This window comes from Poecilia latipinna, unplaced genomic scaffold (assembly GCF_001443285.1).
Source record: "Poecilia latipinna isolate Pla-1442-1.1 unplaced genomic scaffold, P_latipinna-1.0 Scaffold802, whole genome shotgun sequence".
Lineage (NCBI taxonomy): Eukaryota > Metazoa > Chordata > Actinopteri > Cyprinodontiformes > Poeciliidae > Poecilia > Poecilia latipinna.
The window spans coordinates 67,921-78,791 of NW_015113418.1; the positions used below are offsets into that span (position 1 = coordinate 67,921).

At 39.5% G+C, this 10,871-nt stretch overlaps 2 protein-coding genes across 5 annotated transcripts in view; both read left to right on the top strand.

Annotated features, from left to right (window-relative positions):
- hoxb3a (homeobox B3a) overlaps positions 1-10,871 on the top strand; it is a 100,192-nt gene that overhangs the window by 32,203 nt on the left and 57,118 nt on the right. For 2 of the 4 annotated variants that reach the window (XM_015047000.1, XM_015047003.1), the window contains exons 1-2: positions 332-1,990; positions 10,563-10,651. The gene's annotated coding sequence lies outside the window, so the exon portion shown is untranslated. Of the gene's footprint in view, positions 1-331; positions 1,991-10,562; positions 10,652-10,871 lie in introns of those variants that run through there. The other 2 variants (XM_015047002.1, XM_015047001.1) reach the window with 1 other exon arrangement.
- On the top strand, positions 5,175-9,910 carry hoxb4a (homeobox B4a). Its single transcript, XM_015047010.1, has 2 exons — positions 5,175-6,492; positions 7,933-9,910. The coding sequence occupies exons 1-2, from the start codon at positions 6,033-6,035 to the stop codon at positions 8,232-8,234; spliced, it is 762 nt and encodes a 253-aa protein (XP_014902496.1). The 5' UTR covers positions 5,175-6,032; the 3' UTR covers positions 8,235-9,910.

Here is a 10,871-nt window from a genome sequence, read left to right on the forward strand (position 1 = left end):
TATATATTAGCATTTTTAAATTGATTAGAGAGCTACAGGTTCTCACACATCATCAGAAACAAGTTCCACTACTTAGCAGCCTTTATAGAATGAAGAGATTGTAGGCAAAATGGTATAGTACAATCTTTTGCAAGCAAAAGCAGCTATTCCACTGTTGTACTGCAGTGGAATAGCACTGCAGTGAATATGTATTGCCAATTTCATATTTGTTGCTCTCACTATTATTATTATTATTATTATTATTATTATTATTATTATTATTATTATTATTATTATTATTATTATTATTATTATTATTATTATTATTATTATTATTGAGAAGTCCAGCCAAAGTTTTCAATCTGATCGTCCTGGAACTAAATGTTACAATTTAGCACTGAATTCCAAGACTGTTGTTTAGGTCTTCACAGTTACTCTTGACCCCTGACCACGTGACTGCTTGGATGAAATTTGAACAATGTTGCACTTACACTGCAAAAGATGAATCCGAAATTCAGAAACGCGCATAAAGCTCGTTGGTGACGAATAAGATTATTTAATTACTGTAATGTGAAAACTGTTGCAATCAATGTATTTCCATAGATTGTTTAAAAGGGGATGAATAATTTTTAAAGGCAATGTTTTGTTAATATATTTCTGAAATGTATGATGTTGGAAAATTAAAGATTATACCCCTTTTACATAATTTTGTTAAAATGTGGGTGCTGCTTATTCCTGTTAGTAACTTGGTGTTTTATTAGTTTGGTTTTGGCTAAAATAATGGTGAAATGTGAAGTTTAAAGCAATACTGATAGAATTACGTAAATATTGTGGACAAATGTTCCCAGTTACCCCGACAATATTTTTTTACATTTTAGACAATATAGCAAATCAGGGCTCTGTGCATTGTCGGCATGGAGTTCACTACTGATGATATACAAACTCTAAAGTCGTATAACAGGTTGATTTGTTATAGCCTACTCCCGAGTCTTTCGATTAGTTCACTTATTACCGTTCCTGGTTGAGTGATCTATATTTATACAACAAAAGTAAAAGGACAAATGATTGTGGAAGAAAAGAATAAAACCTGTGAAAAAAAAGACCTTCCATGGGTCATTTTTCTTGGAGTAATGACTCCAACTCAATTTGGTATGGCAGAGAAAGCGGGAGAGGGAAGGTCTGGAAGCAAATGACAGAAAGACAGGATGAGGGACAGAAGGGAGTGCAGAGAGGTGGACGTGTCAAAGAAAGGGTGTGGAAAAGAGAGGAGGTGAGTGAGGCACAAGGAAAGGGGAGAGGCTGGCTCTGCTCAGGGTGAACGGGAGGTCATCTCGTCTCACCAACATTAAAATGTGAATCAGGGACGCGGGGCGTCACGCCTCGCGCGTTAAACAAAGAGTGTGCCAAACTGGCAGATTAATTTGAAAACTTGAGTCCGTACACTTAATGCCTTAAAGAGACCACAGTCTTCACAGCAACCCCGCTCTGCTCTGTCTACCTCTGTCCCAAAGCCTCCACTTTCCACCAGGCGCTGATCTCTGCGGATCCTCCCGCACCGACGGCGTGGGACGGTAGCGATTGTGCCGGTTGTGCGGGTTCCTTCCTCCCTCTGGAAGATTCTCGTTAAATCAGTTAAATTTGGCAAGAATCGCACTTAGAGGACCGTGTGAAGCATGCTGCCGAAGAGTCATATTTTCGCTTTCCAAGAGGGCTGAAAGCGTGCGTGAAGGAGCTAATCTTCGGTAATGGCAGCCTCCTAGTTATGACCTATTACTCCTTTAGAAGCTGCAAAACACACCGAAAAACCCAATGCTGGAAGATCAGACCGGGGAAGCGCGGATTTAAGTCGTGACAACTGAAGGAAAACGAGCCTTGTTATGCAGAAAATACATGACGGCGTCCAGGATTGTGTTGATGGTGTAAATTAACACAAAAAAAGAACTGATATGACATGGTGGAATCAGGATCAGAAACATGGATCAATTCGGTGGCAGCGACGGAGGAAAGTCAGGTGAGCTTCCCCGGAGTGAGTAGCCTGCAAAGAGCAAAAATACGCTGCATGAAAGAAGGAGATGCTTCGTTTGCATTTCGCTTTGTATGTGTGTGTGTGTGTGTGTGTGTGTGTGTGTGTGTGTGTGTGTGTGTGTGTGTGTGTAGCAGGTGCGTTGCTCATGCTGAGAGGAAGAGGAAGATCACGTGGAGATCCCACATCCCCTCCTCCTCGGTCTGTCTGTTTTTAGTACAGTTCCCTTTTTATTGATTCATCTTTTCATTGATCAGCGTCGCTGTCTTATCGGCTGAGGGGAATTTGCGTTCTGTTTTCCAGTACCATTTCCGTTTTAGTGCCATGTCTGCGTTGATTATTTACTTCAACTCAGTCAGGAGACTGTGCTGTAGATAGATAGATAGATAGATAGATAGATAGATAGATAGATAGATAGATAGATAGATAGATAGATAGATAGATAGATAGATAGATAAATAGATGTGAAAACGAAAGTTCGATCACTGAATAGCGGTTTGTTCTTTCTTTCTCCTGTTGGGAGCAGTGATGATGGTCGGAGTTTCTGGACTGGGAGTTTGACATTGCAGGTTTCAGCGCCACAGCTTCGAACTCTGAATGCAGCACAAGCAGTGTCAGACGTCGGCGGCTCTTCATTTTTCTCCCTGTTCTTATTTTACATAACAATAACCGCCGAGCTGAGCAGGGTTTAGTTTTTCAAACTGCACAATGGGAGAAAGTAACATTTCTCCTCTTCTTCATTGTTTCTGCAGCTTTTTCACATTCGTAATATTTCAAATCATTGACAAGACCGCTGGCTGTAGATAATGGCTTCTTTAACCCTTCAATATGCTCTGTTTCATTTTCATCTCGTTGCGGCCCTCAACAATATCTTAAAATTCCTTCGTTTATATATTTACGTTTTATTAAAGAAACACCTTATTAAATGGGTTTTTCTTTGCTTTGCTATTATTTTCAGTGTTTTGTTCTGGCTTTTTATTAAAAGGCATGTATATTTTGGAAATATTGCACTTTGCTTTGTCCCGAAGAAATATCGACGTTCTTCTTGAATTACACAATTTAACCACAGTATAGATTATTTTTTTATCACTCATGATGGACAAAGTACTGACTATGTAAATAAATGCTCCCGTGAACAATGATTGATATATATATATATATATATATATATATATATATATATATATATATATATATATATATATATATATACACACATTTTTATAGATATACATTTTTATAGATTTTGTTTGCCTGAGGTTCCTTGTAAGTGTTGTCCTGTTTGACTGCATATTTCTGGGTACTTTGACCTCTACAAATTGCGGGGGAAACAATGGATCTGCCATTGGACTGAAAGGTTTGTGCTGACAAACTTGACAGAGAGAAAAACGAGTCCTGTGGTTAGATTCAACATAACTTGATCTATACCTGGAATGACCCCCAACTGAGGGTCAAGGTAATAGGAATATGAGCACATAGAATAGAATAGAATAGAATAGAATAGAATAGAATAGAATAGAATAGAATAGAATAGAATAGAAAGCAGCAGATTTTACTCCTTCTCATTTCCACAATCCACATGTTGTTTGCTCTTTTGAGGAAACATCGAGCTTAATGTATGAAATTCACTGCGTTCCTCTTACATAAATAAATAACACTTGGACTAAATATAATCATCAACAAGGCACAGTGTTATTTAATACAAATGAAAGAAAGAAAGAAAGAAAGAAAGAAAGAAAGAAAGAAAGAAAGAAAGAAAGAAAGAAAGAAAGAAAGAAAGAAAGAAAGAAAGAAAGAAAGAAAGAAAGAGAACTATGCCATTATGCATTACATGCCTTTTTTAAGAACGAATCCTAAAATCACTTTTTAATTCAGTTACATCAGAGTTTGCAAGACAGACAACTATGCATTTACTGCGCCGAAGCGGTATTTATCCATTTATTCTCTGCTCCATCCATTCTCCAGGCCGATCTCTCAGGACAATTTTGATAGGACAGGGTCTCTTCGTGCCAAGTGATTTGTCTTTTCTTTCAAGAAAATGCGTTCATTCTTTAAGAGCGGCCGCTATTGCAGGAGCCAAGATATTCTTTTCTGACTCAGCAATTTTTGATTCGTTACAGATGTAACCTTTACCAAATTACTGTATAATTTGATTAGGATTAGCCTGAAGAAATGTACATTATATTTGTATCACATTACATTTTTAATGGAAAAAATACATCCTACGTATTAGGTACGTAAATAAGTAGTATATTTTCAAAAGAAAACAAACAAAAAACAAAACCAGACTGATAAAGGCCTAAATTTCCCTCCATCGTGGACAGACTCAAATTATCAATATTGTTCAAATAACAACGTCTCGAAGTATATATGAAATACATATTTAATAATCCTGTCATGTCATGTGCTAAACATATTTTACATAAGTACATGGAATTTAAACAATGAAACCTTTCGTCATGCTTTTCTAAATCCATTCGTTTGAACAATTAATAACAATTAATACATATCGTTAAATAAATAACACATAATTCCAGTTAAATAACCAGTTTAAGAAATCCTATAATACCTTCCCACCAAATTAAATGTATTCGTGTGCGTTATATTTATAGCTTTGGAAAATACGTAGAAATTTGTATAAAGTATTTCTGAAGCATTTTGTGCAGCCTACTCTCCTTCTCTTCTCAAAAGAGCAAAGAAACAAAAGGAACATGTTCAATAGCTGCTCGCTTTTATTGTGAGGCATCGAGCTGCAGGAAGTTAGAATAGCGTTAAAATTCCACCAGATCTATCACGTGGTCCGGTGTCAATGACAGATTTAGAGAAGAGAAATCAGAAATTATAAAAACAATACAAGTTTCACCTTTACAGAGTCGATGTCTTCTATATCTACCCTGTAGATCCGGATTTGTGTCAAAATGTCTAAAAGCATCACAAATTCGCTTCTAGGGGAGTATATAGTGGATTTACACACGACGGATTCACCATTGCTACCGTGACCCTGGACGACCTACAAGCGGCTGCTTCCTGTTCGAAATTGTTTGAAAAATTAAAATATGATTTTAATATATATATATATATATATATATATATATATATATATATATATATATATATATATATATGACCGACTGAATCAGTAAGTGAGGATTGGCTGATTGTTGGCTGGGTGCCTGGTGGAACCGTGTTTTAAAAGAATGACACCGATGCGTTCCTCATGCAAAGGTTTTCTGGTGATTTAGGAGGCCGCTGAACCTGAATTACTTGATGAATTTTCTATTGATCCTAAACACGCCAGATTAATCTCTGACACTGCTACTGGGTGGCGGTGCAGGAGCCGGCCAGCCCACTCTCCCACTCCCCGGTATTAGCGCAGAATGAGAAGAATAAGGGGGAAGAAAGTTGGCAAACAGCCTCTGCACACACCCTGTATGTACACAGAGGGAGGTGCAGGCGCCATTAACTCCCCAGAGTACTTTCTTCCGCTACTTATTTTATTTTATTTTATTTTATTTTATTTTATGCTTGAACTGCTTAGTCAGGCACTTAAAAGAAGAAAAAGCGACAGAAGATCACTGCGAAGAATAAGATGTCGCTCATTTTTATTGTTGTAAGAATATCAGCGTTTTTTGTTTGTTTTTGTTAGTTTTTTTGTTTTTTTTTTTTTTTGTCCGAGATTCTTCCTCTTTTACAAGCTCCGGGTCTGGTAATAAGAGCAGTCCGATACGCAGAGCCAGCAGGGGAAATGATTGAGGCTTAAAGTGAGAGCGTCTAATCAAAACCTGAGGTCATATGATCTTGCGCGTGCGAGAACGGAGTTTATGTTTAATTCCATTTCCTTATCCGGGGGTCCGTCCAAGAGGCGTGCAATTGGCTGCTTTCAGTCACGTGGAATCCCAACTTTGTTCACTTGACAGAAAAGAAGGAGGGTTTAAGTGAACAGGAATAACCGAAGACTAAAGGGATGACATATAAATTTTAGTTATATTTCTTTTCAAGCCGGTGCAATTTAAGAAAAAGACTGAAATTAATGACCATGAGCTCCTATTTGATCAACTCCAACTATGTGGATCCGAAGTTTCCACCTTGCGAGGAATACTCACAAAGCGACTATTTGCCCAGTCACTCCCCGGACTATTACGGCTCCCAGAGGCAGGACCCTGCCGCTTTCCGGCCAGACTCTGTCTACCACAATGAGCACAACCCGGCTCATCACCAACACCGACTCGAGCCGCCGTACACGCCGTGCCAGCGTGCACCTCAACCCGCTTCAGAAGTGACGTCCCCCCAGGGTCACGCTATTCTCCCCACCGGGCTGCACACCACCCCTGTGTCGGAGCAAAGCCACCGCTGTGACTCGGTAACACCGAGCCCTCCTCCCCCTCCACCCTGCGGTCAAACACATCGCAGCCAAAGCGTTTCTTCCCCCGCCAGCAGCCGAACGGACCCAGTGGTGTATCCGTGGATGAAGAAGGTGCATGTAAACATAGGTAAGAGCTGCATGGGAACTTTATCCCCTCTCTCTTCCACTGTCTGCAGCTGAGATCTGGCTATGCGTAAAGCTTGGTGTCCACCGTCTGAACCCATGTTGCGTTAGCAGCAGAAGAGAGGGCTCGCTGCAGGGTTGAGATTTACGGTTGTCTGTTTGCAGGGTCAATATAATTACACCCTCCATAAATTTTTATTACACCTCTCAGCTGTGGTGTCTTTTGAAGTCTGATCTCAGGCTGCTCTGCCTTATGACAACTCAGAGCGAGCCCATAAGTTAGCTTTTATGCGCTGGTAATTCGACTTTAAGTGGTGCGGCTTTATAAACGGTGGACTCCAGCCTTCCGTTCCTCTCGTTGTTCCAAGGAAAGGGAAGTTTTATGACAGATGAAATATTCATGTTTATAGAGTCGGTCGTAAAACACTAATGTGAAAGCGAATAGCTCCAGTCTGGTGTGGATTCTCTCTACAGGCTTGCAGCCTATTGCATTGCAACCGAAGCCTTCATCAGCCTGAATATCAGCTTTGCAAAGTCACAAGAATGAGTTCACTCGTTATATTTGCGATGAACGAACGACCTTTGCTTCGTTTTTTATTTTTTGTTGTCCTACAAATGATCGATTCCTGTTTTACAGTCAGAACGACCGAAATCCGCCGCGTCATATTGTATACAGATGTCTGTAGTTTTTCAGATTTGTCGAATCATTACTTAGTCAGTCATTCTGTGTCATCATGCCTGCTGCTCCACCACTCCTCTCCCCGCCTCCGCCAAAACCACCGCCTTTGTTTTTCACTAGCTAGAAAACAAAGAGAAGAACAGTATCCACACTTCCAGTTAGTGCCATTTGCTCACGAAATCACCGAAAAATAATGTGCTCTGGATGACTGATTTATGTTGCAGACAAAGTTATTTTATTTTTTTAAACAAGTCGACACAAAATACTATTGCGTCTGCGCGCAAGACAGGCGCTCACACAACGCCATCTGGATGTGGAGTGTCACTGCCTCGGGCCCGGCGCGTCTCCTGGCAACATCTGCATGTCTCTCAGCATGTGGGCAACCAGATCATGCGAAACAGCACAAACCACAAATAAATAAATAAATAAATAAATAAATAAATAAATAAATAAATAAATAAATAAATAAATAAATAAATCACATCTTCAGTCATTACATGGACGTGTCACTGTTGTTTTCTTGCTGTCTCTTAGACCACTGAGATGAGAGACTTATTCGGGTTCTCGATTTTTTTTAAACAATACTCCAGTTAAATATTGCTGCAACAATCTTGTTCATTTCCCAACAATTTACGTATGCCTGGTTTGTTTACTATCTTCTAACTTTATTTATTTATTTATTTATTTATTTATTTATTTATTTATTTATTTATTTATTTATTTATTTTTGACTTTTTAATGCCTCGTTCCTTTGTTTTTCCACAGTAAATTCCAGCTACTCTGGTGGAGAACCTAAACGCTCTCGGACGGCCTATACCCGCCAACAGGTTCTGGAGCTGGAGAAGGAGTTCCACTACAACCGCTATCTGACACGCAGGCGTAGAGTGGAGATCGCGCACACTTTGTGTCTGTCAGAGCGGCAGATAAAGATCTGGTTCCAGAACCGGAGGATGAAATGGAAGAAGGACCACAAGCTGCCCAACACGAAAGTCCGCTCCGGGACTAACAGCATCTCAAGCTCTCAGACTGTGTCCGCGTCTCAGAACCGCTCTTCCGTACCTCTATAGCACGGTTCTTTGAGTTGTGGCAATGTGGTGCCCGTCCGTATTCTCCCGTTTTCAGATTGGAAACTGAAGATGTGGTGAAACAAACCCTCTGGAATGTGCACTTTGGACCAGAGTAGAAACTTAACGCTTAAAAAGCGGACCAACTCCACTCGTGGCAGACTCCAGGGCCCGGACTGTTCCGTTACAAATCTATGACTTTGTGAATGGGGGTTTTGTGGGAGGACTTGTAAAATCTAACTTAAAGAATCCAAAAGGGAGGCAGGAGTTAGAATTAAAAACACAGAGCTACACAGTTCGTCGAATAGATTTCCGTGAATCCTAACATCTCTGTACTTTTTCTCCTCTTTAAATGTACTTCTGCTGTCTAGACAGAGCCACTCACTTACCATATTTTACTTATAGTGTGTGTGTGTGTTTTAAAACAATTTCCTTTAGCTTTTTTTATTATTTTTAGAACATCCTAGCTTCTATGTTTAATCACACCAAACCTGAGAGCCATTATTTATGTCTTCTGTGTGGGGTACAAAGCAAAGGGGTGAACCGCGCGGCTCTGCCCACAACCCCGCCCTCTCAGACCACTACCCCCTTCACACACTTCTAAAAAATTGAACAGTCGTTTCCTCCATAGCCCCCACTCCACCTCCACACACACACGCACACACACGCACACACACACACACACACACACACACACACACACACACACACACACACACACACACACACACACTGCATACTGCATAAAAAACAGTAGAAAGCATCATGTAGCCACGCTCGTACCGCAGCACTCAAACAGAACATATACCCGCAGGTCGAACCCAGCAGGCGGTCTGATTGTTAGCTGTTATAGTTTGAACTCGGCTTTCCTTTTGTTCTTGATGGCAGAATAAAGCTTTTGAACATGCTATTAGAGCTATTTTTGAAGTCATTATTGATTGTAAAGCCGTACTCTGCGTTGACATTGCTGAGAGTGAAGCGAAAGGTTTATGTGGTCCACTGACTGCTCATGTTCGTATGTCATAAAGGCTGCAGAGATATACAATTATTTTCCAGCACTTATGAATCGTGGATGCGGTAAAACGTTTCCCACTGGACATTAATAATCACACCAAAATCGTACAAATAGTACAAAACACAGCACTAAATAATGTATTTCTTATTACCTCACGTGTAAATATATATGAATATAAATATGTTTTATGACATCCTGTTGTCGCTTGCTCGTTGATGAAGTGACAGGTTTTCAAGCTTTTACTGACATGAAGAGGTATATTTTTTCTTCCAACAAAAGCTCTATTCTTTTGTTCTATGTTGGAATGAAATCGTTTGCAAATGATAGAGGTTTTAGGATACAAGGTGTACGGACCAAGAAAAAAAAAAGATTTCTCTTTCTTTTTTTTCGTCATTTCATGTTTTTCTGTACATTGAATCAGAGCACGTTCCTTTTTCTGAAGTGTCTGATTTTTTATTTATCCGTTCTGAATTTGCAAGATTTTTTTATGATATTGTTTTCGTTATATTCCAAGTGCCACAGCCGCAATGATAGTATTTGTTGAACCTGTGTTACCTCCCGGAAATCTATATGTTCCTCATTTTCCATAGTGTCAAGTTTGTTTTTTTTTTTTGTTTTTTTTTTTTGTAGATAGCCCAAAAATATAAATAAATGACTGAACGTGTAATATTTCCAGTGTTATCCTATTTTATTTTTTTATTAAATATTGTTTCCACCTGTTTTTACATAAAGACGTGAACAATTAATGTATTTTTAAGGTTTTCTCCTCATTGTCAAATTGGACTTAAAATATTCTTTCTCTAACTCTTTTGGAAAATTATAATGTCTTCTGTCATTTTACTTTGTGGTGTCTGTGGATTTGTCTCCCCCATCGGGATTTACCGCTGGAAGAAATATTTGACACACAATAAATAATAACATATTATCTCGGTGTTGGTTTTGCCTACAAAGCCACGGTAAGCTGTCTTCAGAAATCACGAGGCTACGATGATTAATCTGTCCCGGCCAGGAATGATCCTGGTACATTACGTCCTGTAATCTCGTTTTAAATCACAAGCCGTCCTTCCGTTTCTCTCCCTTTCTCTCCTTAATTTAACGGTAGCTCAGATGCGCTGCTTGCATCGGTCCTATAAAGATTGTGCAGCTCCCTCCCCCACTCACCCCATCTCTCAAAGACCCCCAGTTTTAAAGATAAAAAATCTGATACTTTAACCCTGAAACAAGTTTAAATTTCATACATTTTTCTCGCCAATCTATATTTTGACCAGCATTATGTGCACATGTGTTTTCTTTCTTTCTTTCCTTCTTTCTTTTAGATATTACGGAAAGGGAGTGGGCCGGCGCAATAGCTCAAGCCTTGACAACCAAATAGATAATCAACAAGACGAATGGCTTCTTTTGGGAGGTGCGGCTCTCGTATTAATTTTCATTTTCTTTTCTTTGAGCAGGTATCGAAAAATAGGGAACAAGAAGAGGGGAACTAGAAAATAGCATTCCTCTCGATGAACTTTAAACTAAAAACTGTGCCCCCCAAATTGGTCCATTCTTGCACAAAGAAGACTCCACGATACTCTATTTGTTGGCTTATTTCTCCCCGGACAACTCGTCATATAAATCCCTATGTT

What these genes read in the sequence shown, in the direction of transcription:
- hoxb4a (XM_015047010.1), top strand. Translation starts at nt 6,033, where the DNA reads ATGACCATGAGCTCCTATTTGATCAACTCCAACTATGTGGATCCGAAG. An exon ending in GAAGGTGCATGTAAACATAG is followed by an intron (nt 6,493 to 7,932) that starts GTAAGAGCTGCA and finishes GTTTTTCCACAG; the next exon opens with TAAATTCCAGCTACTCTGGT.